Below are 25,679 nucleotides of genomic sequence, written 5' to 3' on the forward strand. Positions count from 1 at the left end.
ATTTCCAGCAGACCATCATCATCATCATCATCATCATCATCATTAAGCTTATTTCAGACATTTACTTGATAGATAATCTACTTGATACAAAGCAACTGAAAAAACAAACATTTTATTTTATTACTATATTATTCTATAGTAATATTTATTGCTATATGCTGCTAAAGATACAGGCTGAGCATTAACATAGTAACTTAAAAATACAACACCAAATAAAGTTAGTTACTCTGTTACAGAGAAGTAAGGCAAGTCGAGACACAACTTCTTTTCTCCGCTTGGTTGCTTAACTGTAATATCATGTTGAAAATTTTGGTTGGTTCAATGGCATGAAGGATATCATAAATGAGTGTTTTTCAGTAAGCAAAACAGTGTCAAATTTTTAGAAACTTGGTAAACTCAACCTCAGTACACTATATGTATATTCCCCCTCAGACCCTTTTTCAAATTGTAATAAAAATGAAAAAGTAAGTACGTCATTTTTAAAGCAGTTTTGGGAATGGGAATGAGTCATCATTCTCTTTATATTGATTTTTAATCTGGCCTGATTTGGGCATTTTGCCGGCTTCCATTAATAAGCAAAGGTAAACAATAATTTAAACAAAATGGTTGAAATTAATTTCCATCAGTATTTGCACTAAGCTGAATATAAGGTGATACCTTTACAACTGATAATTTTCCCCTCCTGATCCTATTCACCAAAATATCAAGAGAAACCTCATTCAAGCATCTTTTGAAACTTTCATTTGGACTCTTGGTATTGTGAGCTGATTATATGACTAATGAATCATTTTATAGATAAATTGATCTGATAAATTAATAAATTAAAATGTATCCAGCAGGGATGTTGTTTCACTGTTTGTTTTATATTTAGCATCTTTTGTTACTTCATGTCTTATGTTGGATGGATCTTTTTGCAGCTCTTTTGTGAACATTTGTGGTTTATCACTGTGCTTTATAAATAAATCTGACATAAATACAATATTTAAGAGCCAATGCTTTTCTATTACTATACCTTTTGTAGTAACAGAAAAGTAAACAAATACTATTAAACTCTTCTGTTTGGTGGACAACAAATGGGTGAATACCCCACAGACTTACATTGAAGGGGGAACTCCAGCCATATCTAGAGACAAGACACCATTTATCTAAATACTGTTTACAAAATCAAACACTACTACTAGCGGGCACTATCTTATATGTGAAACATCGACCAAGAACTAGAACAAACACAAATGGTAGTTAAACACAAACTATTCAGACTAAATAAGGTGCAAACAATTATGGCAGGACAAAAAACAGGAGGACACAAAGAGTTTAATGGAGCGAGTCGGTTCACTCAGCAGTCATATTGTTACAGCTCCTATTTATTTGAATGAAGAAAGACCGAAATCCCCAAAACTATTGTTTTATAATATATTTTATATCAGCAATTAAAACAGACAAAATAAAAACAAAACAAGCAATGGTTCGATCAAAAAGTGGCTAAATTTATTTAAGTAAGACGGGACTTTCATTCCTTCAGCTGTCATTGTGATTTCGCAAAATCAGAATCAGAATCAGAATCAGCTTTATTGCCAGTATGCTTACACATACAAGGAATTTGTCTTGGTGACAGGAGCTTCCAGTGTACAACAATACAAAAACAGCAGCAAGACATAGATAATAATAAAATATAAAAAATAAAACTAATTTTACACATACGTACAGACACACACATACATACACACATACACATGGGTAGTGCAAATCTAATACAATCTGTTATGTACAGTGTAAATACAAATCTGTTATGTACAGTGTAAATACAAATCTGTTATGTACAGTGTAAATACAAATCTGTTATGTACAGTGCAAATGTTTTTGTTTTGTTTTTTCCAGAAGAATGTAATGGCAGAAGAGGTTGGATGTGTTGGATAATATAAAAAAGACTAAACTGTGTATTGCACATAGTTATTGCTCAATGGGGCAATTTAACTGTTCATGAGATGGATAGCCTGAGGGAAAAAACTGTTCCTGTGACTGACGGTTCTGGTGCTCAGAGCTCTGAAGCTTCGGCCAGAAGGCAACAGTTCAAAAAGGTAGTGGGCTGGGTGAGTGGGGTCCAGAGTGATTTTTCCAGCCTTTTTCCTCACTCTGGAAGTGTATAGTTCTTGAAGGGAGGGCAGGGGGCAACCAATAATCCTCTCAGCAGTCCGAACTGTCCTTTGTAGTCTTCTGATGTCTGATTTCATAGCTGAACCAAACCAGACAGTTATTGAAGTGCAGAGGACAGACTCAATGACTGCTGAGTAAAACTGTATCAGCAGCACCTGTGGCAGGTTGAATTTCCTCAACTGGTGAAGGAAGTACAACCTCTTTTCACAATGGAGTCAATGTGGGTCTCCCACTTCAGGTCCTGTGAGATGGTAGTGCCCAGGAACCTGAATGACTCCACTGCTGCTACAGTGCTGTTCAGAATGGTGAGGGGGGGTCAGTGTTGGGGGGTTCCTCCTAAAGTCCACAATCATCTCCACCGTTTTGAGCGTGTTCAGCTCAAGGTTGTTTTGACTGCACCAGACAGCCAGCTGTTCAACCTCCCTTCTGTATGCAGACTCATCGTCATCTCAGATGAGGCTGATGACAGTGGTGTCGTCTGCAAATTTCAGGAGCTTGACAGAGGGGTCCTTGGCGATGCAGTCATTGGTGTAGAGGGAGAAGAGTAGTGGGGAGAGCACACATCCCTGGGGGGCACCAGTGCTGATTGTACAGGTGCTAGAAATGAGTTTCCCCGTCTCACAAGCTGCTGCCTGTCCGTCAGAAATCTGGTAATCCGCTGACAGATAGACATGGGAACAGAGAGTTGGTGTAATTTAGTCCAGAGGATAGCTGGGATGATGGTGTTGAAAGCTGAACTGAAGTCCACAAAAAAGATCCTTGCATATGTCCCTGGTCTGTCCAGATGTTGCAGGATATGATGCAATCCCATGCTGACTGCATCATCCACAGACCTGTTTGCTCGATAAGCAATTTGAAGGGGATCTAGAAAGGGTCCCGTGATCATCTTCAGGTGGGCCAACACCAGTCTCTCAAATGATTTCATGACCACAGACGTCAGGGCGACAGGTCTGTAGTCATTAGGTCCTGTGATTTTTGGTTTCTTTGGGACAGGAATGATGATTGAGCATTTGAAGCAGCATGGGACTTCACACTGCTCCAGTAATCTATTGAAGATCTGTGTGAAGCATCCAAAAGTACAGCACAAATGTAGAGAAACAGTTACGCCCAGTGGTCACTAGAATACATTACAAGCACGTGCTGTTAAAATACTCAGGCTCTCTTTCATCATGTGTGGCTTCATTGCTTTAAGTTAAAGCTAAGCATTATGTTTCTTGGCTAATGAGGAATAAGGTTAATGACCTGCAATATGTTGTCAAATATCGCGTTCAGGCCTCTCGATGGCTCTGCCTTGTAGAAATATGAAACTGAAAGTAATTCATATAATGCAAACAAGTGTGCATATCTTTGGTGCTGACTCTATAGACACAGACAACACACACAGGAAATAAACAGCTGTTCTGAAAGTTTTTAGTGCAAAACTTCTCACCTTCCTTATTTAAAGTCAATGGGAGAGAAACTGTCAAACTAAAGTTCTACAAAACACAGAATACAGAACATGAACATTAATGCAGCAATACACAATATTAACACTATAATCTCAAAATAAAGCAATTTAGAAATGAAATGTAAATGCTGAAAAGAAATAATATGCAAATGTATCTATTACTCCTGAATAACGTATTGTTTCGTATCTTGAGTGCTGAAATGTTTGGGAATATTTATAATGAATAAATGAGAGTATTGTTGTGCTTTAAATGCTCATTTCTGAATATAAAGATCAGAGTTTTTAACAGGTCAAAAAAATCTGCATAAACACTGAAAATGAGTAATCAGGTTCACATCACAATGAATGCTCTCATTAAAAACGGATTAAAAAATAATTTGCTTGGATGTGTTAAATATGCAATATGTCTGTATCGAATTCACACTTAGGCTTTTGTTATTTTTGAGGTCAGCCATTTCTGAATAAAAGAGGAAGCTGTATTAAATATAACATCAGTGAAGACGTAATTTCCACACACACTGCTCCCTCCATCCAATCGAACATCATCAGTGTAACAGAAGAGTGCTCATTATTTTTATAATTATTTTTCAACAGTGTTTTCTGGTAAGTACATTTTTATGCCTGTACTGTAAGACCTACATTTACTTCTGTATATTTAGTATTGTCATAAGTTTAAATTCCTCCACACTTGTAGACAAAGGGAAATAATTAAGCTTTGTAATTTGCTCTTACTTTTAACTTTGTTTTTTGAAATCTTTTACCTATGAGTATGTTCATTTGTAAATGTACTGTATTCTACTCTAAGGTTGACCCAGCATACAGTAAATAATGGAAACAGCTGTGAAGTTCATCCTCATTGGATGTCTGATACAAGGTTGTCTCATTCTTATTAGTTATTCATCTTTTCAATAAGCTGAATTAATTGTTTGAAAGCAGATACAGACACAAAAGCAGTTTCAGATACTGACTTTTGATCTGACTTTTGTGTGAAATTAAAGAGCACTACTTTTGAATGATCATTCTGGATGTAAACTCAGTAAGCCGTTAGTTCATGTATTAATTCATAAGTTTGTGTTTTGTGTTCTGTAGATGTTTTGGGTGACTTCAATATCTCTCTACCAGCGAGGATAGAAGCTCTAAAAGGATCCTGTGTTTTCATACCCTGTACTTTTGATATTGATAGAAATGTAAAAGATTACCTCACTAACAGTGTAACACGAAAATGGTTTAAACGTGGACATTTCGATAATGAAGTGTTTCCCAGCTCAGGAAAGCTCAAAGGAGAAATATTTGGCAAACCCACAGACAAAAACTGCACCACCCGCTTTGATGATGTCAGACAGTCTGACAGCGGTGAATATTACTTCAGAATTGAAAGCCAAAATCTGAAATATAGCTATAAAAAAGACTCCACATCCAGCCATACCGAAGTCATAATTAATGTCTCAGGTGAGTTTTATATTTTGATCTCTGAAAGTAAATAAACAGTAGCTAATGTGCAATGACATCCAACTCATAATTCATTGATGAATCAACTGAGATAATACAGATTTAATTTAACCATCAAAGTTGACCTCCGAATCATGTTCGGGGACTTTATGTACAGCAAATAAAACAGTTGAAAAGTTTTGTGCTAGTGAAAAGGGAATTTAATAATATATACTAGTAATGAAAATGTTCAGAGTTGGATTTAATTATCCATATAATGAATCTAGTACAGAATAATAATAATAATCATCGTACAAGCAGTCTTGTAACAACCTTGTCATTTTTGACTCCATCTCTGTCTCAGCGTCTCCATCTAAACCCACAGTGCAGTTGTATGATGATCAGATGGAGGTGAAAGTTCATCAGAAGGTGATGGAGGACAGTTCTGTGATTCTGCGCTGCTCTGCAAACATTTACTGCCCCTATAATCCACCATCTCTCACATGGAGCTCCTCCCCTAACACACTCATCCTCAATGAACAGAAACGTCAGGACCAAACGAAACTCATCTCTGATCTGAACTTCAATATAACTCATCTTCATCATGGAGTCACTTTCACCTGCACAATAAAATACCAGCTGAAGAAACAGATCCGAACAGAAAAAGCATCCCTTACACTACGTGTTCAGTGTAAGACAGGAATATTTGTTCTGTACTGATATTCCTCAGACGTTCTGGTTTGGTTTTGTTCTAAACTCGATCTCTATTAAACCGTAAACATTCTAACAATGTGTTAATGGGATATTTGACCAATAAATAAATAAATGAAGTACAGGGACAATTATTGCAGCCCGAACTACTTAATGTGTAAACTTTATTCAAACTCCGTTTTCTAAACAGTTTTAAGCATTAGGGGTGCTATTTATTTTTGTCAAATCCCCCACTGACTTATAATAATGCGCTTTGAGTGTTGCAATAAAGTTACACAAAAACAAAGGCCTAAACTTGCCTTAACTTTAACACTATTTTTCTGCTGCCTTGCAAGCACTGTCATTTCCTTCTGGAACACAAAGTACAAATCATATTACTTTAAATTATATTGCAGACTGAACTAGTTTTTCTCCCTCAGATGCCCCTAAAAACACATCAGTGACTGTAAATCCATCTGGTTCTGTGTTGGAGGGCCATTCAGTGAATCTGACCTGCAGCAGTGATGGAAATCCACCAGTGCTTAACTATAACTGGTACAGAGACACTAAAGAACACCTGAAACACCTGCAGACTGGAGACACTCTAACCATCATGATGACCAATTCGACACACAGTGGTCGATACTACTGTACAGCTCAAAACAAACATGGAAAACAAAACTCATCTGTACTGCTGGATATTCAGTGTGAGTATTCAGAGTTTACTTCACTTTTACTCACATCACGGGCACCTTCGACTCAAGTGTGACCTGAAACAGATTTCTCAGTATAATACTGTCTCACTGCAATATTATACAACTTCAGGTAGTGAATATTCTGACGATCTGAATTATTTTCCTTTAGATGCCCCTAAAAACACATCAGTGACTGTAAATCCATCTGGTTCTGTGTTGGAGGGCCGTTCAGTGACTCTGACCTGCAGCAGTGATGGAAATCCACCAGTGTTCAACTATAACTGGTACAGAGACACTGAAGAACAACTGGAACAGTCTGGACAAAATCTCACCATCAATAAAACCAACCTGACGCACAGTGGCCAATATTACTGTACAGCTCGGAATCAATACGGCACCCAAAACTCATCTGTACTGCTGGATATTCAGTGTGAGTATGTAACGAGGCAGGCAAGGATTAAAGATCTAAATGCAGCTTTTACTCAAACAATAAGGTAAACAAAATAACTCAGAATATAAAGAAGCAAACACTGGGCACAATGCACAGAACATAACAGAACACATGCAAATACTGACAAAGAAACCAGGGGAAACAAGGGCTTAAATACACAAGGGAAAACAAGGGAAGGAGGAACACCTGGAAAAGCAATCAGGGTAAACCAATCATAAAATAAACTACAAAGGACTACAAAACTAACACAGGAAACAGGAATGGGGAACTAAGCAACAAAAATTTCAACATAAAAGTCTAGGCACAAACAGGGAACATGTGACAGAGTATTAATTATCAGTATAATTAATAAGTCACTCATTACTTAGGCTCATTCTTAAGGTTAAGGATTTGAACAGCCCCCTAACCATAAGTTTTAAACTTCAGGTGTCATGTTTGTGGTTCGGATATAAATGATACCTCAAATTGTGCAGCTTGTTCCACTGTAAATACTAATTGCTATCTCAAATTAAGTAATTAGTTTACTTAAGTTTATCACCATGTCCTAACCAGATGCAACGTCGCGACACGCGATAAAAGGTATCTTTTCCATGTTAATCAGAGTTTTTGTCCTAACCAGCTGAGCGACAGCGACAGGGCTTTCTATTTTTGGAATGGTTTCTATTTCTGCGCCAAGCAGTGCAGTCAACAACTGGGTCTAAAATTATTCTTTTTACAGTATATTAAAGCACAGTCCACACGGCCCAGATTTTCTTGCGATGGGAGAAAGGTGCCTCAGATTGTTCCTGGCAGGGTACTCTGCCTTACAGGCTCCATATGGCTAGGATTACAGTCAGGGCCATAGCTAATGGGGTGAAAGGTGGTAACGATTCTAGGGGCCCACAGCTCCAGGGGGCCCACAACAAATTTTAGACTGTATTTTTTTTTCTCCCCTTTTCTCCCTAATTTGGAATTCCCAATGCGCTCTAAGTTCTCGAGGTGGCATAGTGACTCGCCTCAATCCAGGTGGCGGAGGAAGAATCTAATTTGCCTCCACGTCTGAGACCGCCAATCCGCGCATCTTATCACGTGGCTTGTTGAGTGCTTTACCACGGAGACATAGCGCATGTGGAGGCTCACGCTATTCTCCACACAACTCACCACGTGCCCACCGAGAGCGAGAACCACATTATAGCGACCACGAGGAGGTTCCCCATGTGACTCTACCCTCCCTAGCAACCGGGCCAATTTGGTTGCTTAGGATACCTGGCTGGAGTCACTCAGCACGCCCTAGATTCAAACTCATGACTCCAGGGGTGGTAGTCAGCATCAATACTCGCTGAGCTACCCAGGCCCCCCTTTAGACTGTATTTTTTAATATGAAAGGGGGCCAGAACAATATAGAGTCAGGGGGCCCAGAATTTCCTGCTACAGCCCTGACTACAGTATTTAGTACAGTATTTGGGAGAATACAATGTGCTCTATGACTGACACAGTGCCCAGTCATAATTTTCCTCATACCACGTGCCATTACTTGATTTAAATAAAGGTAAAAACCATCCCACTTTAATCACAGATACTAGTTAACTTTACTTAAATTATTAAGTTTACTCTTTGAGAGGACCACATTAGGTAACTTTAATGACACAAGTACTTCTCCAGTCCACTTTACTTACATTTACATTTACATTTATTCATTTGGCAGATGCTTTTGTCCAAGCGACTTACAAAAGACGAATACATTATAAGCGAGACAGTGGTACGAAAAGTGCCGAATTACAAGTTTCACTAGCATCAGAATAGTATCCAAGACAGATTAAAGTGCAACAAGATTTTTTTTTTTTTTAGTGACTGGTTAAGTGCTCATGGAAAAGATGTGTTTTTAGCTGTTTTTTTGAAGATAGAAAGTGAGTCAGCTTCACGGATGGAGTTGGGAAGGTCATTCCACCAACGTGGTACGATGAAGCCGAAAGCCAGGAATGATGCCTGTCTGTGTTGGTACAACAGACAGGCATGTGATGTTCCTTAGCCGACCGCAGACTTCTGGTGGCAACGTAGCTCTGCAGAAATTATTTTAGGTATGCTGGAGTAGACCCAGTGAATGTTCTGTATGCCAGCATCAGAGCCTTGAATTTGATACGTGCAACAACTGGTAGCCAGTGAAGAGACAAGGAGTGGTGTAACATGCGCTCTCTTTAGTTCATTAAAGACCAGACGTGCTGCTGCATTCTGTATCATTGGCAGGGGTCTAATTGCGCATGCAGGGAGGCTTGCAATGGAGCGTTACAGTACTCCAGTCTAGTTATGACAAGTGACTGAACAAGAAGTTGTGTGGCATGTTCAGAAAGGAAGGGTCTTATCTTCCTGATATTGTGTAAATCTACATGATCGTGCTGTCTTTGAGATGTGGTCTGTGAAATTTAGTTGGTTTAGTTGGCTGCACGGTGATGTTGTGTTCAACAGCAGTGTTGGCTGGAAAGACAAGGAGTTCGGTCATGGCTGGGCTAAGTCGTAGGTGGTATTCCTTCATCCAGGCCGAGATGTCTGCCAAACAGGCAGATATTCGAGCAGTCACTGTGGTGTCACTGGGCTGGAAAGACAAGTAGAGCTGTGTGTCATCGGCATAGGAGTGGTAAGAGAAACCATGTGCTTGAATGATGGGTCCCAGTGATGTTGTGTATATAAAGAAGAGAAGTGGCCCAAGCACTGAACCCTGAGGTACCCCAGTAAGTAGCTGATGTGACTTGGACACCTCACCTCTCCTGGCTTCCTTGAAGGACCTACCTGAGAGATAGGAATTAAACCAGTCAAGAACAGTTCCTGTGTTGCCCAGAGAAGAGAGGGTGGAGAGTAGGATATGATGGTTGACTGTGTCAAAGGCTGCAGAAGGATCCAGCAGAATCAGGACGGATGATCTGGATCCAGCTTTCGCCTGTCTCAGCGACTCAGTGACAGACAGCAGGGCAGTCTCGGTGGAGTGTCCACATTTAAAGCCTGACTGATTGTCATCCAGCAGCTTGTTCTGTGAGAGAAAGGCAGAGATTTGATTGAAAACTGCCCTTTCAAGTGTTTTCGCCATGAATGGGATGAGAGAGACTGGTCTGTAGTGTTCTACTTGTGTGGGGTTAAGTGCAGGTTTCTTCAGCAACAGGGTTACTCGAGCCTGCTTAAATGTAGTGGGAAAAGTGCCTGTAAGTAGAGATGTGTTAATTATGTGTGTGAGTGCAGGTAGGATGGATGAAGAGATGGTCTGGAGAAGGTGGGAAGGAATGGGGTCAAGGGAACAGATGGTGGGGTGGTTGGAGAGGAGGAGTTTAGAGACCTCAGTGTCAGTCAGAGGAGAGAACATAGAGACAGAAGAGCTGCGTAGAGGAGGTGGGTGTTTGACAGGGTGTGGTGCTGAGAATGTATTTCTGATGGCTGTAACCTTTGTAGTAAGTATTTGACTTGAGTCAAATAGATATGTTTAAAAAGGGAGGTGCAACACAAGGTCTTGAGGCTTGACGTAGTGTTTTCAATTGTGTCAGCTAAAAAATTCATAAGGATTGAGCTTACTGCCCCATGGGAAGAGGAACTGGAGGCAGCCTATGAGAAGAAGCAGTGAAATATGCCGATTTGGCCACTGAGTGCAGGGAAAATGGATGGGCTGCCACTTACCCTGTGGAGGTCAGGTGTCGAAGTCTCTGAAGGAAATGGTAGAGAAAGCTAAAAAATGAAGCCTGGACTCATGAACATTATGTGACCCTGGCAACATTTCAAATTGCGTGCTTCATTACACGTTTAGCTGCAGTTTCCCTGTGAAATGTCCAGCAGGGGGTGCCAAAAGTGAGTTAAATGTGTCTTAATCAGACAAGGTTTTACAGGTGAATGTTAGATGGGGGTTTTAATGAGCAAAACATGCCACCCTAACCTAAAACTTTAACCTACTACTAACCAATAGTGATATAAAATAAAATGAGTTTCACAAAACAGACAACTTTACCCTAAACAAAGCCTGAACCTAACCAACCCTGGCTGTCTGGTATGACCTGTAAAGAAGGAATGTCTTAATGGAGATGCAAGAACTAGATGCAGTGGAAAGCATCTGGTGTCCAGCTGCAGGGGTGGCAGGAAACGTCCCTGACCGCTGCCCCACCACCAGAAGATGTTACGGGATTAATGGGGCGAAACATCTGTAATGGGTAGCTCCTGGTTGATAAACCTGTAGCTGGACCACTGAATAACAATAATGCCCAGCAAGTTTAGACAGCTACCAGGATTACTAATTTTTTTAAGGCAATCGATTCAAAGTAAAGTCAACTAATTATATTTTACAGTGTGAGGAGAAGTGTGCTGTAAACAATCAGACTTAAAAATACTACAAAGAGGTCGATAAAATGGGCAAAAGCCCTGTAGACTTACATTGAAGGAGGGAATTAAGCCAAATTTACAGAAAAGAATATACAGAGACTTGGGCCAGTAAACAACCACCTAGCAACCCTCAAAATATCTCAGCGTTGGAATAATCAGCTCTTTCCTACATGTTCAAATTTACATGTATTCGTTCAGTGAACAATTTTATACAAAAGCAACTTAAAAATGAGCAAAACTACAATAAAAGTGATTCCTCCAAGGGAAACAGAAGAGCAATATGAGAAGTGCTACTTTGCACAGTTCTGGAATTTCTCAGAAATGTGCACAGTCATTATGTGTAAAAAATGACAAACTCTTAAACAAATAAATTCATTTCCAGTAACAATATTTAATCATCCTTAAAACAAGAAAAATTTACTTAAGCAAAACTGAATGAGACAGTTAAAGTTGTTGTCAGAGAATCTGAAGTTTTTTGATAAAACTTAACAATAAGGTTATATTTGTTAACATTAGTAAACTAGTTAACACAAACTAACAATGAACAATACTCATTAATCTTTCTTAATGTTAATTTCAACATACTATATACTAAAACTTCTTTATATCAAAATTTGTATTTGCTAACATAAGTTAATGAACTAACATGAACTATTTAACACAATTAACAATTGTATTTTTATAAATGAACATTAACAAAGATTAATAAATGCTGTTAAAAATATATTGTTCATTGTTAGTTCATGATACCTAATGCATTAACTAATATCACGAATGAAACCTTATTGTAAAGTGTTACATTTTTAGCATAAATCTTACAATCGAAAATCCATTTTCTTACACAACCTAGCCTCTCGATTAAATATAATCTTGTTTTAAAGATATTTAGATATATTTTTTAACTGACAAACAAAATACTGATTAAGTACGCTGCGATAAAGTCAGCCAAGAGATTAATGTACAGTTTTCATACTGTAAATTAGTTATACTGAGAAAAGTAATTTCCTTTTTTCAACTGCAGGATTAAATCTGCACTCCCATTTAATCTGATAATTGATAACATTTAATATCACGTAGGAACAATGAGTGACCTTTAGAGTTTCTGGTCTTATGCTCATAGTACCCTTGAATAAAGTGCCTAACCTCAATTTTCTCCAAGGGGACTGTCCCAGCAATTGTGGCCTACCAGTAAACTACCACCTAGCAATCACTCAGAACATCCCAGCTACTGCATAGCAATGCACCAAAAATGCTCAGAACACCTTAGCGACTGCAAACCAAAGCCCTGGCAACCACTTACAACACCCTAACATTGTGGTGGGGAGTTTTGCATGGATAGGCAGCACTCACAGTTTCTTTAGGACATGTACAAATTGAGCTCATATTCAGTGTTCCTCTGTTTTTCATCACATTTAGAATGAAGAAGTTTCGCTATGATTTTCACATTGAAAATTGAAAGAGTGTTGGTGATTTGGTTCTCCTTTTGTGCAGTCTCTTGTAGCAGAAAATATCATGCTCAAGTTACGCTGCAGTGTTTTGAAATGTCAGACTGCTGTATAAAACCCATGTGAAACTGCATTGAAAGCTGTGAAATTACAAGAAACTATTATCACCAGACTATCTTGATGCAGTTAAATCAAACACTTCAGAGGTGACAAACATAAAAATGTAACCTTGGTCTTCTCGTTTATTCTGTTGGTCTTCTTTGTTTAGTCATGGCCTTTTCTTGGTGGTTGTTTTGAAAGAATACAATTTTAATCTTGATGTTGGCATGTACAGGGACTGGAATATTGAAAGCTTCTCATGAAAACAAATTACAGTTCTTTGGATAAATTATAAGAAGTTTGCATGAAGGTATCTAGCTATTTAGTTTAAGAAAAAAGATACAAACATTCTTAGGACATCACTTGTTGATTACCACCACAGAAAATAATTTGAGCTTAATTTTCATTTTTAGTTTATCATCTAATAAAAATAATTTATCATCTGCATTTTTTAAAGACCTGACAAAATTGTCTGTGCTACAAAAGACTGAGTAGAACATTTGTTTTACAAACAACAAACACTTCAGCAGACTATTATTTCCTCATATATTTTTCTTGTTTGAGTCTTGTCTGGCCTTGACTCATTCCTTTTTGCATCTACTATGAAGTTTCCAGTAAGTACTTGAAAAGACTTCAACAGTTCCTCAAACAGTGTTTTGTAGATGCCCCTAAAAACACATCAGTGATGGAAATCCACCAGTGTTCAACTACACCTGGTACAGAGACAATGAAGAACACCTGGGACACCACACAGTGAGCAATACAGCTCACAACCTACAAGGAGAACAAAACTCAAGTAGTGTCATTATACAGTAAATGTTACTTGTAAGTCCTGAAGTCAGAAATTTTACCACAGGTGTAGTGTGTACTTTGGCACCCATCTTCATTATTTTTGCAATTGTGTTTGGTGCTCCTAGTGGCACAGAAATTCCACACTTCAACATTAAAGTCTAGACCATCATCATAACGTTAATTATCATTCTCTCTTTCAGATGCACCTAAAATCTCCTCCTCCTCCTCCTGTAGCCATAGTGACGTAATCGTGTGTGTCTGTGAGGTTCGTGGAAATCCGTCTCCTACACTGCAGTGGCATCTGTCTAGACATCCCGTCATTAACTCTACGGGCACGGCCATCAGTGAAGAGCGAGTTAAGAACACAAGCTTAAGGAATGTCCTCACCATCCGTCAATCACTCAAAGACACGCCCTCTCTGCAGTGTGTCAGCACTAATGTTCATGGCACTGCCAGCCAAAAGTTTCAGATGCTTCTAACTCCACATCATAAGCCAGGTGAGTTTCTATGTCTGATCTATTTCAAGCCACACATTTTCATAGTGGGGATTTATATTCATTCCAGTGACCACCTTTCACCAAAAAGATTCGTTCAGATTCGTTCAGTGATCATTTCTGCAAATTACACCTTTACGGCAATAGGTGGCGATAAATGAGCATCTTTTATGGGTTTTGAGTGAGTCATTGAACCAAAAGCACAGAGTCATTCACGACCAAAACAAGTCTAAATTTATTCAAATCTACGCGTTTACAAATCTGACTACAAATGACCCACAAAACATCTATCATTTTGTGAACTGTTGGGCATGACGTTTAGCAAATTATACCAAAAAGACAACATTAACAGCCGAAAAAGTAATTATGAGTATGAATAGCATCCTTCTGTCATTGTAATGTGTGGTCATAAGTCACTTTTACTCATAATTCCTCTGACTCCTTTATTCTTGACTGCTGACTGATTAATTTATTTCATTCGCAAACGAGTGTACCAGTACCAGTACATTCATTTTGTTGGCGATGAGATGTCTCATCTGAAACAACTGGTTCAGTGAAGGGGCGTATTCGTTCAGTTGGTCAAACCAATGACTCGAATGCTATTCGCTCATGCTATAGTCAGTCATTACAGAAATGAAAAGCCACCAAAGCAGTCTCGCACTTTAAACTAGAGCCCAGTGGTTTGGAAAGGGAGAGACTTCAGTGAACGAGAAACATGACTCAGAGAACGATTCGATTTTTTAAAAGATTCATTTAAAAACACAGATTTGTTCATGAACGGATCATCACTAATCTCACTTTTGTCCTTTCCATCAGTTTCTTCCAAGACCATATTAATCTCCCTTTAATACCTCAACAGTTTATTCTAAACACAGATGAGATTAAACAGAGTAGAGGTCGACCGATAGTGGATTTTGCAGATACCGATATCTACGGTGGTGGCAAAGGCTGATAACCAATTAATCGGCCGATAGTTTTTCAAATTGATTTATTCAAAATGTTAAAAAAAAATCTTAGTCTTTCCTTACTATGATGTGCACAGATATAGTGGCTGTAAAATCCAAAATAACTAAAATCCCAGATGCGTGTTTGTTGTGCAACCAAACACCCAACAATAACCAGAAAAAATGGGGACTCTTATTTTGAAATGTCTGTGCTTCCAGCTCACACAAATGTACAAGGGAAATAGATCATGTGCACTCTTACAATCACACACAACGGCAGTGTATTTGCTTTGTTACAATACTCTGTATATCTCCAGATGAAGGGTTTTGGCCACAAAGGAACACAGATAAATAATAATAATAAAAAAAATATCGGTCACTATCGGCATCCTTTTTTGCAATAACTGTTCCAAAATGCAAGTATTGACACCGACTAATCTGTAAAACCGATTTATCGGTCAACCTCTAAAACCAAGTGCAACTGGAGACTTTTGCTTTAGTCTCCTACTTCTCCAGTAATCTCATGTGTCACAGAAGAGATCTCAACAATGTCTCAAATTGTACTCGACTGCTCGGATTTGCCAAAATACCAAAGTCTGCAATCAAAAAATCTATATGAACTCAAATATTTAGTATCATTTAAATGAAACATAGTTGAAATTCTAAGGGTCCTGAGCAATGAAAGAACAACCTCTGAGCAGAAAACCTTTCCTTTGTCTGCCTCTCATTTTGATAAATGAATTGATACCACTGGTTCTCATTTGTTTCTCTCTAGGTTTCCACCATTCCTCACTGCTTGTTGGAGTTGCTATTGGCGCATCAGTGGTGGTGATGTTTTGGATCATGACACATTTCTACAAACGGTGAGTCCATGGCACATATAAGGTTTGAGGACAGACAAGTAGAACTACATACTATAACTGTATAAGAATCCATCATATATACATGAAACCTCTTTTTCCAGAAGACAGAACTGCAAACCAATAGAGACCAGACAAGATAACAACACCGGATTCATTCTGACTCAAAGAGTTAATTAAACACACTTGCATTCACACAATATTAATTCTCTAGGACGTCAGGGGTTTTGCTGTAATAAGGTTCCTTTCAACTGATTCTACTTTGTTTCTGGTCCACGTTAGGTTGTTGTACAGGACGAAGAAGAAGAAGAGCTTGTTTTTTCCAATAAAGCCATGATGCCACATGGTGGAGGGTTCACTCAAGAATCTCTCCATTATTCCTTAATTGACTTCACAAACGCTGAACCAGCGTCAGGAGAGATTATTGGCCTCTCATCTCTGACAACTGAATACACCGTCATCCAACATCATACAGCAGGAGCACCAGAGGCAGAGAACGACATCTGAGCATCTACGATGGACTCCAAGAAAGATCAAACCACACAAGACAAGAAGACAAACATCACAGACGTGTCCTCAGAAGATGCGACGTATGAAAATGTTTACAGAGGCAAGAAAACTGGACCAGACTTGGCCACTCACTCATCCAAACGTTTATGGAAAGATTCAACAACAGAAAGCTAGATGTTACACTTCTAGAGAGATTTTAATGTCTTGAAAAACTTGAAATCTGTGGCCAGAGATTGTATCTGCAGAAAAGGAGGTCAGAAGTTCATGTCTGTCATGTACCTGAGTTTAGGTAGTGCATTTTTCTCAACCAGATCAGCACTTGGAAACTTACTTGACCTCAGTGTAAGTTTTATTGAGAAGTTCTAGTGTTAACAGCTTTCAGACAGAAACTTCTCAATGGGTCCAGAAAGGTATTCCAGTATCCCGTTCATAGATACAATATTATATAAAGTGCTGCCTAGTAGGTTTTGTATATATTGCTTTTTATAATTGGATTTAGAGGATAATTATGTCTTTTAAAAAATCTACTTCCTATTCAAAATGTAATTACTATTTTTAAATTAGGTTTAAACAAAAGTTTATTATATCTATCATTGCACCATCTTACTTTAATTATATTTTAACAATCAATTGCTTTTTAAGAATGTACAAGGCATTCAACACATCACAACTTCAAGAACAGAGACACAAACCTTTTGTACCTTTTGTGAGTTGTGGATGAATTTAAACCTCTAATGTTGATAAAAACTTTTGTCTCTGAAATCCTTCATCCAATATTTTACACAAGTATAATAATAAATACAAAGACAGAGAACTTAAGAAATACAAAAGTACACAAATGCTATCAATATAGACAAAATCAGTTCAAACCAGTTCCTAAGTAACTACAGACATTTCCTGCAGTCTGCGTACTGTTCCCTTTTGTTAAATATAGATTGATTTGTGTTCTAGTCTTTGGCGCAGAACGAAAGTCCAAGTTCTAAATAAGTGTTCTACATCGACTTATCAAGTCATCATTACACAAAACCCTGAAGGGTCTTTTGGGTATTAACCAGGGGTAGGGATGCACTGATGTATCGGCCACTGATATTCATCGGCCAGTTATTGACCAAATGAAAACCATTTATTTTTATTATTTAATTAATTATCAAGACACTTTGTAAAAACTCCTGAAAATGCACAATCCTGAAATAATGATGTAGAAGGGTTGGCACTCAGTTCATTTTGACCCTTTAATAAAAAGGTTTTCAAGCAATGTGGGCTTCATTACATTTATCTATGATTGGGAAGGTTAATGTTTTTAAAATGAATTGTATTCCAAAATTCAACTACCTGCTACAATCTCTCCCTCTCTTATTTCAAGCAATTTGATAGTATAGCGAAGTCCTTCATTTGGAATGGTAAACATCCCAGACTGCATTTCAATAAGTTACATAGACCAATTGACAAAGGTGGGCTAGGCCTACCCAAGATTTTGTTTTATTACTATGCATTCTGACATTTGGCTCATTGGTCACTTCCACCTGAGACAGCCCCTCCCTGGTTTTGTATTGAACAGGAAGCACTTGCCCCTATTTCACCATTGCAAAGCCTCTCAAACTAATCAGAGAAGTTAAGTTACACCCCGTTATCTCGCATTTACACTCGGTATGGATAAAAGTGTCCAGAATGTTTAAATCAGACATTTATTTAAATGTTGCCTCGAGCATATGGCAGAACCCAAGATTGTGTATTGGCAAGTCCCCTTTCTGCTGGCTAGAGTGGATTGTGAGGGGGGTTGCTACACTCGGTGACCTATATGAGAGTGGAGTGTTGAGATCATTTGAAAATTTGGTTCAACATTTTGGGATCCCCAGACTTCAGTTTTATAGGTATGTACAACTGCGCCACCTGCTTTGTACAATTTTTGGGAGTAGCACACACCTCCCCTAAGGAGGCAGATGCTTTGGGAGAGGTGATTGCGGGTTTTGGAAAAGGTCATGAGGCATCAGTGTATTACTCCATGTTAATTCAGAGTCTGGGGGATGGAGCTTTAACTTCCCTCAAGAGAGTATGGGAGAAAGACTTCAACTTGGCATTGGAGGAAGGAGTGTGGGCTAGGATTCTTAAAAACGTTAAGTCTGCATCTAGAGATGCAAGGGTGCATCTTATACAATTAAAAATTTTGCATAAATTTTATTAGACCCCCTCTAGATTGTACAGGCTTGGTCTTAAAAACACACCCACCTGCTGGAGATGCCAATCGGAGGACGGAGACACAACCCATGTTTTTTGGTGGTGTGTCGAGATCCAGAAATTCTGGTTGAAGGTTCAGAATTTTGTGTGTGACGTGGTATGCACTCGGGTTTCGTTTTGCCCCAGACTTTGTGTTCTGGGCAATGGGGTGGTCATCAATGTGGGGGATAGTCATATAGAGAACTGGGTTCTGACCTGTGTGATGATCGCCAGGCAGGTTATTCTGAGGGGTTGGAGGTCAGCTGGTGCGCCCCCATATCCAGAGTGGTGCACGGAGATAGGGAGGGTGGCAGCTTATGAGGCGGTGTCATTGGGAAGACGGGGTGACTTGGATTTGTATGTCCAGAAATGGGGCAGGTATTTGGAGATTTTGGAGGGCTCTCGGGTGGGGCGTGGAGAGAGTAGTGTAGTATAGTTTATAGTGAGTATGATTATATACTGTATGTGTGTTTTTAACAGATCCAATCCATGTTCAATGGAAATTATTTATTTTTAGAACAATAAAAAAGCTTTTGAATCTTTTCATACATTTATAAAGCATGATTCTTAAGTAAAACATTGATCTGATGGCAAAATAAGGTAAGTGACAAAATATCGGTATCGGCATAAAGTTTTTTGTTAAAATCGATATCAGGCAAACGATTTAATAACGGTGCATCCCTACCTGAAGGGGTTTATTTTGCAATAATGATGGACTGACTGTTCATTATTCAGTTTATTACATGTCTACTTAAAACATGGACAAGAAATGCTGGTCTGCATTGAAATAATGTTATTATCTGACTTGTTCACTAACTTAAAAATACAGCTTGGAAAAATAGTCCATTATGAAGGATTAAACAATCAACTGAACAAGAGACCAACATTGCAACTATATATTACTTTACAATTTAGACTTTTATTAATCTACAATCTATTTAACTATCATATTACAAGCAACAAGGTAACATGTCTTTCTTAGTAAATGTGATTTAGTCAAACAGTACATTTCTGTTTGTTTTTCTCATGAACTCTTTGCAACAAACGGCCAAGCACACAATTGATCAAAGTGCAGTTTTTATTCAAGAATCTCAACTTGACAAGTTTGACAGCACAAAGTTTAGACCAAAGACAAATGGTGAGTAGAGAAAGGTCATAATCCATGTTAACAACTATGACATTGCTGTGTAAATCCTGTATGTAAAAATCAAACATGCACTTGTTACAAGGGAGAAGAAACATTTTCAGTACAGGGGAAAGTTTTTCATAAAACATTTTTTCCCACTCATGGCCTCAGAGTAAATTCGGGAGTTACAGCAGTGCATCTTAAATAACCCAATACACCTCAATAGTTTTGGTATTGCACTAGAGCAGAATAGTCCAGATGAGTGGTTCTCAACTGACCCAGTAATGGCTGACAGGTCTGTCCTGAAACAATGCTAAATTCAAAAGATTGAACAACTTTTTGTACTACTAAAATTTTGGTACTGCGTTGAGTTGCCACTTGAGGTCCAATGCAAAACCAATTGAGAACCACTGCTCTAGGTAATACTCCATGTACAACACTAATTATGTCATAAAAACATGTTTCATTTGTCTCTGTGGGAGAGCATAAACAGATTGTAGATATCACGTTGGCAGTAGAGCTTTGCTAAAAACGAGGGGTGGTCATTATTAAGACATCAAGGTGCTTCATTATAGTAGAAAACATGGCTATGTGTTCTGGAATGCTCTATTCGTCCTTAGAGGAAATTTTAGTGTTTCTAATTCTAGTGTTTCTATGTTTCTAATGCGAACGTGCAGAATAACAAACAAGCTTCCCTTCTTGCATGTAAAATGATCTTTCACCTGTTGATCAAAAGACTCAAAACTAAGCGGAGGAAGACGTGCTGTTGTTGTCGATGATGAACACTGTGCACGAAACATAGAAATTACCAGACAACGGAAGGCGAAGCTTCTTAGAAACTGCAATCTAAAAATACAATTTGGCAACAGACCACCAGAGGACAGAGTACAAAAATGAAAGCCCTGCCTGTTGTTTATATAGCTAATAATTCCACCAGAGCAGGACTTATGATACTGTCCAAATAGTGTTAATTAATCATGCCAACTGGATGCTGTAAAATCATATGAATTTGAAAATGGAATATTAGTTTATATTTTACCACTGGCAGAGCAGTTGATTCATAAAACTTGATAAATACACATTTTTTAATCTATCTCACAAAGCTTTAAACAGCAAATGTAAATAAACTAGCTTCAGAAATTGAGCAAAGGTGAAAAAGCAACTTTGTTACCAATAACAGATTAGCAAAAGTGTTTCTAGACAGGAAGAACCTCAGGCGTGCTGCATACAGACGTTCTACACTACCAGAACTTTTCAAATATTTTTGAGGGACGTTCCCTTATGAAATGCATAAACTGTGTTTTTTTTTTCGTTTTGAGGAAGCAAAACTTTCTCTTTTGTTATAAGGTGTGATGTTAAAGTCAACATGGAATGGTGTCCACAACCCATTTGACTTCATTAATGTGATGTATTGCGGAGTAAATGGAAATTCAATGAGAATATATTGCGGCACCCAATTTTATCCATTGGGAATAGAAAACTAAAGAGCTATTAATGATGTCATCCGAAAAGGAAGGAAGACAGATTATGAAGATAACATTATTTTCTGTGGAACAACATGCACAGATGGAATTGTTCACAATAACACCAGGAATGTGCGTTCAGACAGTAAACAAGGTCAATTTTGATTTCATGTTGACTTTAAACACGTATGTCTGAAGGTTGGCCCGTGATTACAAAAACGGTCCCTTTTAATTCTATATAGGGCACTTTAAATAGTAGTTAATAAAAAGACATTGAAATCAGGACTCATCGCTTTATAATAAACAGTATCTCTGAATATTTTTTCTTCATTTTTTACCTTTTCTTTAAAAAATATGGGAAGCCCATTTTTGGAAATAGACGGTCTAACCAGCCATTTGATTCACTCTCGCACATATACATTTGTACATTTTTTGGTATGCATATAATGACTTAATCTGAAAACGAATATATTTATATACTTTTGAATGTTTACAGATCAAGGAATCTTTCTTATGCCCATCTGCAGACAGAATATTCTTCTCTAACTCACATAATGATCTTGAAAAAAAGATGCATATGTTACAAGCTCAGTGTACCGCTATCCAAACATACAAATTAACAGACATGATTGGGTGAATATCAAGAAACATGTCAAGTACATGTCTGGGTCATATTTCACCCCAAAAATCGAAATAGTTTTTTTTTCCACAAAGAAAATGGTTAAAAAGGTTATTGTTTGGACCAACACCCCCAAAAAAAACATTTTAGCCTATTTTTAAGATTTACACATTTCAATTTTATTGCTACAGAATTGTGTAGTGTTGAACAAAATTAAAGAAATAAAACTTTTATTAAAGATTACTATTTTGTTATGAAATTAAATGGGTAAATTTTACAATTATTGTTTTGAGTGAAAAGTATAAAAACACTCAAAAAATAAATAATACATTTAGCCTAATTGTAAGATTTTGACATTTAAATTTCTTAACAAAATTCCATCAAATTGAATTGTTACATTTTTAACAAAATAAATAAAACGTACAAATAAAAATTGAAATGCGTAAATCTTAAAATACTTTTTTTGAGTGAAGAAATCTGTTGTTAGGATTAAGAAAAAAATCATAATCGTCTTAAAGGTTTCATTTTCTTTATGCAATTTTTTTTTTCTTTTGATTTCAGGTTGAAATATGACCTGGACGTTTCAGTGGGATTAACCCAAATGGTGTTTATGTTAAAATAATGGACATATAATTGTAATAACTCATAACAACAACACAGAAAAAAGTGGTATGTTCTGCATGCATCAGACATTTTTACTTGCCCTTCCCTCTGGAAAAAAACTAAAAAAACTAAGAAAAAAGAAACCTGACCCAGAGTAAAAGAGTTTTGTGGCTTGATTACATGGTATTAGAACAGATTAGACACATTACAACGGATAAACAAACAGACAATACACAAACACATACGCCGAAATCACCAAAGCTTTTCATTGGCAAGTCAAGTATACCTCAAAGTTCACTTGTTAATAATCATCCGTTGATGGAACACTGTATTCAAGAAGGCTAAAATAATCAGAAGACACAAAAGGCAACGTCTCCAGACTTTGGATGCCGATAAAACATAAAGAAACACTGTAAATCGCGGTTGCATATATAACTGGTATTAAGTACAGTCGTTATAAAAGAGGACAACTTTAAAAATAGAGCACGTGTCAACAAGAGGGCGTTAAGGTGGGGTTGGATAAGCAACCGGTGAGGAAAGCTAAAGAAGCATCAGTGTGGATCAAGTGTGTGTGTGTGTGTGTGTGTGTGTGTGTGTGTTTGTGTGTGTGTGTGTCAAAGGCTGAATACACCTCTCTTGTACCCAGGGGAGGAGGATACACACATCCTGTGTTCTGGGGTCATTGGGTCAGCGTGCTCGACGCTCTAAAGTACGACAGGAACTTGAAGCACAAACTCACAACGAAGTACCAGATGTTTCGGGCCATCTGCGAGCGTGCGATGAAGACTCGCCAGATAAACACCAGCAACACTGTGTTGAACGTGTATCGAATGTTTCTCAGCCTGTGAAGAGGACAGAGACAATTAATAACTCAACGATTTGATTAAATAAAACACTGAACACGAATGCTAACCCGATGCCACTTGCAAAATGAACTTTTAACATTTTCTTGGCACTAACATAAGAGTCTACATTGTTCATCTACTCAGTCATTACTGTACACATTATTGACAACTGCACTCTCTTGTTGGTTACACAAGCATCTGCAAAGCATTATAGCAATATCGTTACAATTAAGCATTATAAAATAGATCCTGTTGGTGCTGGATGCTGAGAGTGCATTTTGACATTGGACGTACTTCCTCAAGTGTTGTCTGGCAGCAGGAATTTCGGACATGTCTTCGTTCAGAACGTACTTCTTGGTGCCGATACAGTAATTTTCGATGTACTCCGGCCAGTTCAGTTGACGAACGTCAAAGTTGAAGGTCTGAAAGAGTACAATGACAAGTGACATGGTGAACTAAAGACAGTCTTACCTCAACAGCTTGTGTGCAAAATAAATGAGGGACGAGTCAAATTAGTTTTTGTGGAAATCAACATTATGCCACAAATGTCATTAATTAAGCCTAACTTGTATTGAACCCCAAATATTCCTTAAAGTAATAGCATTTTTGGGGCTTGGGTAGCTCAGTGAATATTGGCGCTGACTATCACCCCTGGAGTCGCGAGTTCGAATCCAGGGCGTGCTGAGTGACTCCAACCAGGTCTCCTTAGTAACCAAATTGGCCCGGTTGCTAGGGAGGGTAGAGACACATGAGGTAACCTCCTCATGGTTGTGATTAGTGGTTCTCACTCTCAATGGGGCGTGTGGTAAGTTGTGCGTGGATCGCGGAGAGTAGCATGAGCCTCCACATGCTGTGAGTCTCCGCGGTGTCATGCACAACGAGTCACGTGATAAGATGCACGGATTGACGGTCTCAGAAGCGGAGGCAACTGAGACTTGTCCTCCGCCACCCGGATTGAGGTGAGTAACCGCACCACCACGAGGACAAGCATTTATTTATTTTTTTTATACATTTAGCTAGTTGCTAACTTACATGCAAGCGCAAACAAAAGGCCACAATTGCTGTGTATCATTACAGTGTGTTCCAATAATGACATAACTCTTTTGCTCCGCACTCAAAAGTATGTACTTTCCTATCACCAGAGCAAAGTACATACTCTCAGTGTCTTTTTTTTTGTTGGTGTGTATGGACATGTGAGATGTACCTTCCTGTCTTCTGGACTCATTTGACTCATTAGCATCGTCATGTTGTCTGATTTCCACTCCCAGTCCTGACTGCTGAAGTATTCCAGTAGACCGATCGCTTTGTGCAGCCGGTTGAAAATACGCATCATTCTGAATAAAACCACAAAGCACAAACTTGTCTCTTAACTTCTATAAGCATGATTTATTAAATTAGTGTACACTTATGACACTCTAGAGTTCTCACTGTGGTTTCTGTCCAGACAGTCGCAGGAAGAGGTCATAGATGAGGGCGGGAAACTTGTGACTGACGAAGATCCAGTACTGGTTGATCAGGTAATTGGAGGTGATGTTGGCATTTGGCCGACGGAAGGCCTGTTCCAGAGGATTCCTTTTGAATGTTGATATCACGTGATGTTCTATGAAGTATAAAATAAACATAAATGTCTTTAATAAAATATGACGTAACTAAGAATTATGCAAATCCACAATGGCTCTTATATGACACTTTACTGCTGTTATTTAGCAGCGTTCCATATAATTAGTAGTGTTTGCTAAAGCAAACTATAAAACAATGCAAGCTATTGCTTTGAAAATAACAAAAATAATAATGCTCACTCTTAGGGATACTAGGGGACGGGCCTTTTTAAGTAATTTTGAAGTCGAGTACTCTAACCCAGAGTACACAGAGTAACCGATTACTTGTAAATTAAGAATGAAGCGTACGTGAAATTACCAAGAATGGTTTCAAAATAAGCTTCAACAAACTATGCTTTTATTATTCAATGACATCATTCGCAATGCTTGATGGGACTGTAGTCTATACCCTCATGAAAGACGGTATGAACACAGTCTTGTACCTGTGTCTTTCTGTCTGATTTTCAAATACTTTTTTGCCTCAAAACAAAGTTAGTGATGTTGTGATTTACCTCGGAGCTGGTTGGTTTGGTTTATGGCTGACAACTTTTAAGAAGGATTTTAAGAAAAGACTACGAAAGAAATGAATGGGTAAATTACTCCCGGAAACCCAGACGCTGAATAAGTGGGTGGGCACTTGTAAGTCACTCACATTCAAGTATGTGAATGGAGACGCTTCTAGCTACGCACGATTGCTTTCATGCGTTGTTGCTTTCCAAAATGTGTCAGACTGCAGTTCACAACACAAGCTGGATTCTCAACGTTGCCTCAAGGGATGCTACAGCAAAATTAGTGTGAACTGTCCACTTCTTCAGTGAGTTTTCTCTGTCAAGTCGACTACTGTCATGGCGGAGCAACAGTTTGAAGAGTATA

General features: G+C 38.2%; 2 protein-coding genes across 5 annotated transcripts in view; one reads left to right on the top strand and one right to left on the bottom strand.

Annotated features, from left to right (window-relative positions):
• Positions 1–4,106: 4,106 nt before the first annotated feature.
• Positions 4,107–18,808, top strand: LOC127436518 (Schwann cell myelin protein-like). 3 transcript variants are annotated; one of them, XM_051690770.1, is made up of 10 exons: positions 4,107–4,204; positions 4,407–4,475; positions 4,691–5,050; positions 5,394–5,720; positions 6,160–6,426; positions 6,584–6,844; positions 13,731–14,027; positions 15,744–15,831; positions 15,933–15,999; positions 16,111–18,808. In XM_051690770.1, exons 2-10 carry the CDS (start codon positions 4,430–4,432, stop codon positions 16,333–16,335), a joined length of 1,938 nt encoding a protein of 645 aa, XP_051546730.1. In that variant the 5' UTR covers positions 4,107–4,204; positions 4,407–4,429; the 3' UTR covers positions 16,336–18,808. The 3 variants fall into 3 exon arrangements, with proteins under 3 accessions (XP_051546730.1, XP_051546731.1, XP_051546732.1); XM_051690771.1 differs by lacking the exon at positions 6,584–6,844; XM_051690772.1 differs by lacking the exon at positions 6,160–6,426.
• Positions 18,809–19,616: 808 nt separating this feature from the next.
• The window catches only part of LOC127436527 (fatty acyl-CoA reductase 1-like), a 37,459-nt gene continuing 31,396 nt past the window's right edge, over positions 19,617–25,679 (bottom strand). For both annotated transcript variants that reach the window (XM_051690791.1, XM_051690790.1), the window contains 4 exons: positions 24,637–24,808; positions 24,413–24,542; positions 23,503–23,630; positions 19,617–23,205 (listed from right to left, as the gene is read on the bottom strand). In XM_051690791.1, the coding sequence (XP_051546751.1) occupies positions 23,043–23,205; positions 23,503–23,630; positions 24,413–24,542; positions 24,637–24,808 (593 nt within the window). In that variant the 3' untranslated portion in view covers positions 19,617–23,042. The remainder of the gene's footprint in view (positions 23,206–23,502; positions 23,631–24,412; positions 24,543–24,636; positions 24,809–25,679) is intronic.

Source organism: Myxocyprinus asiaticus, chromosome 47, assembly GCF_019703515.2.
Source record: "Myxocyprinus asiaticus isolate MX2 ecotype Aquarium Trade chromosome 47, UBuf_Myxa_2, whole genome shotgun sequence".
Classification (NCBI taxonomy): domain Eukaryota; kingdom Metazoa; phylum Chordata; class Actinopteri; order Cypriniformes; family Catostomidae; genus Myxocyprinus; species Myxocyprinus asiaticus.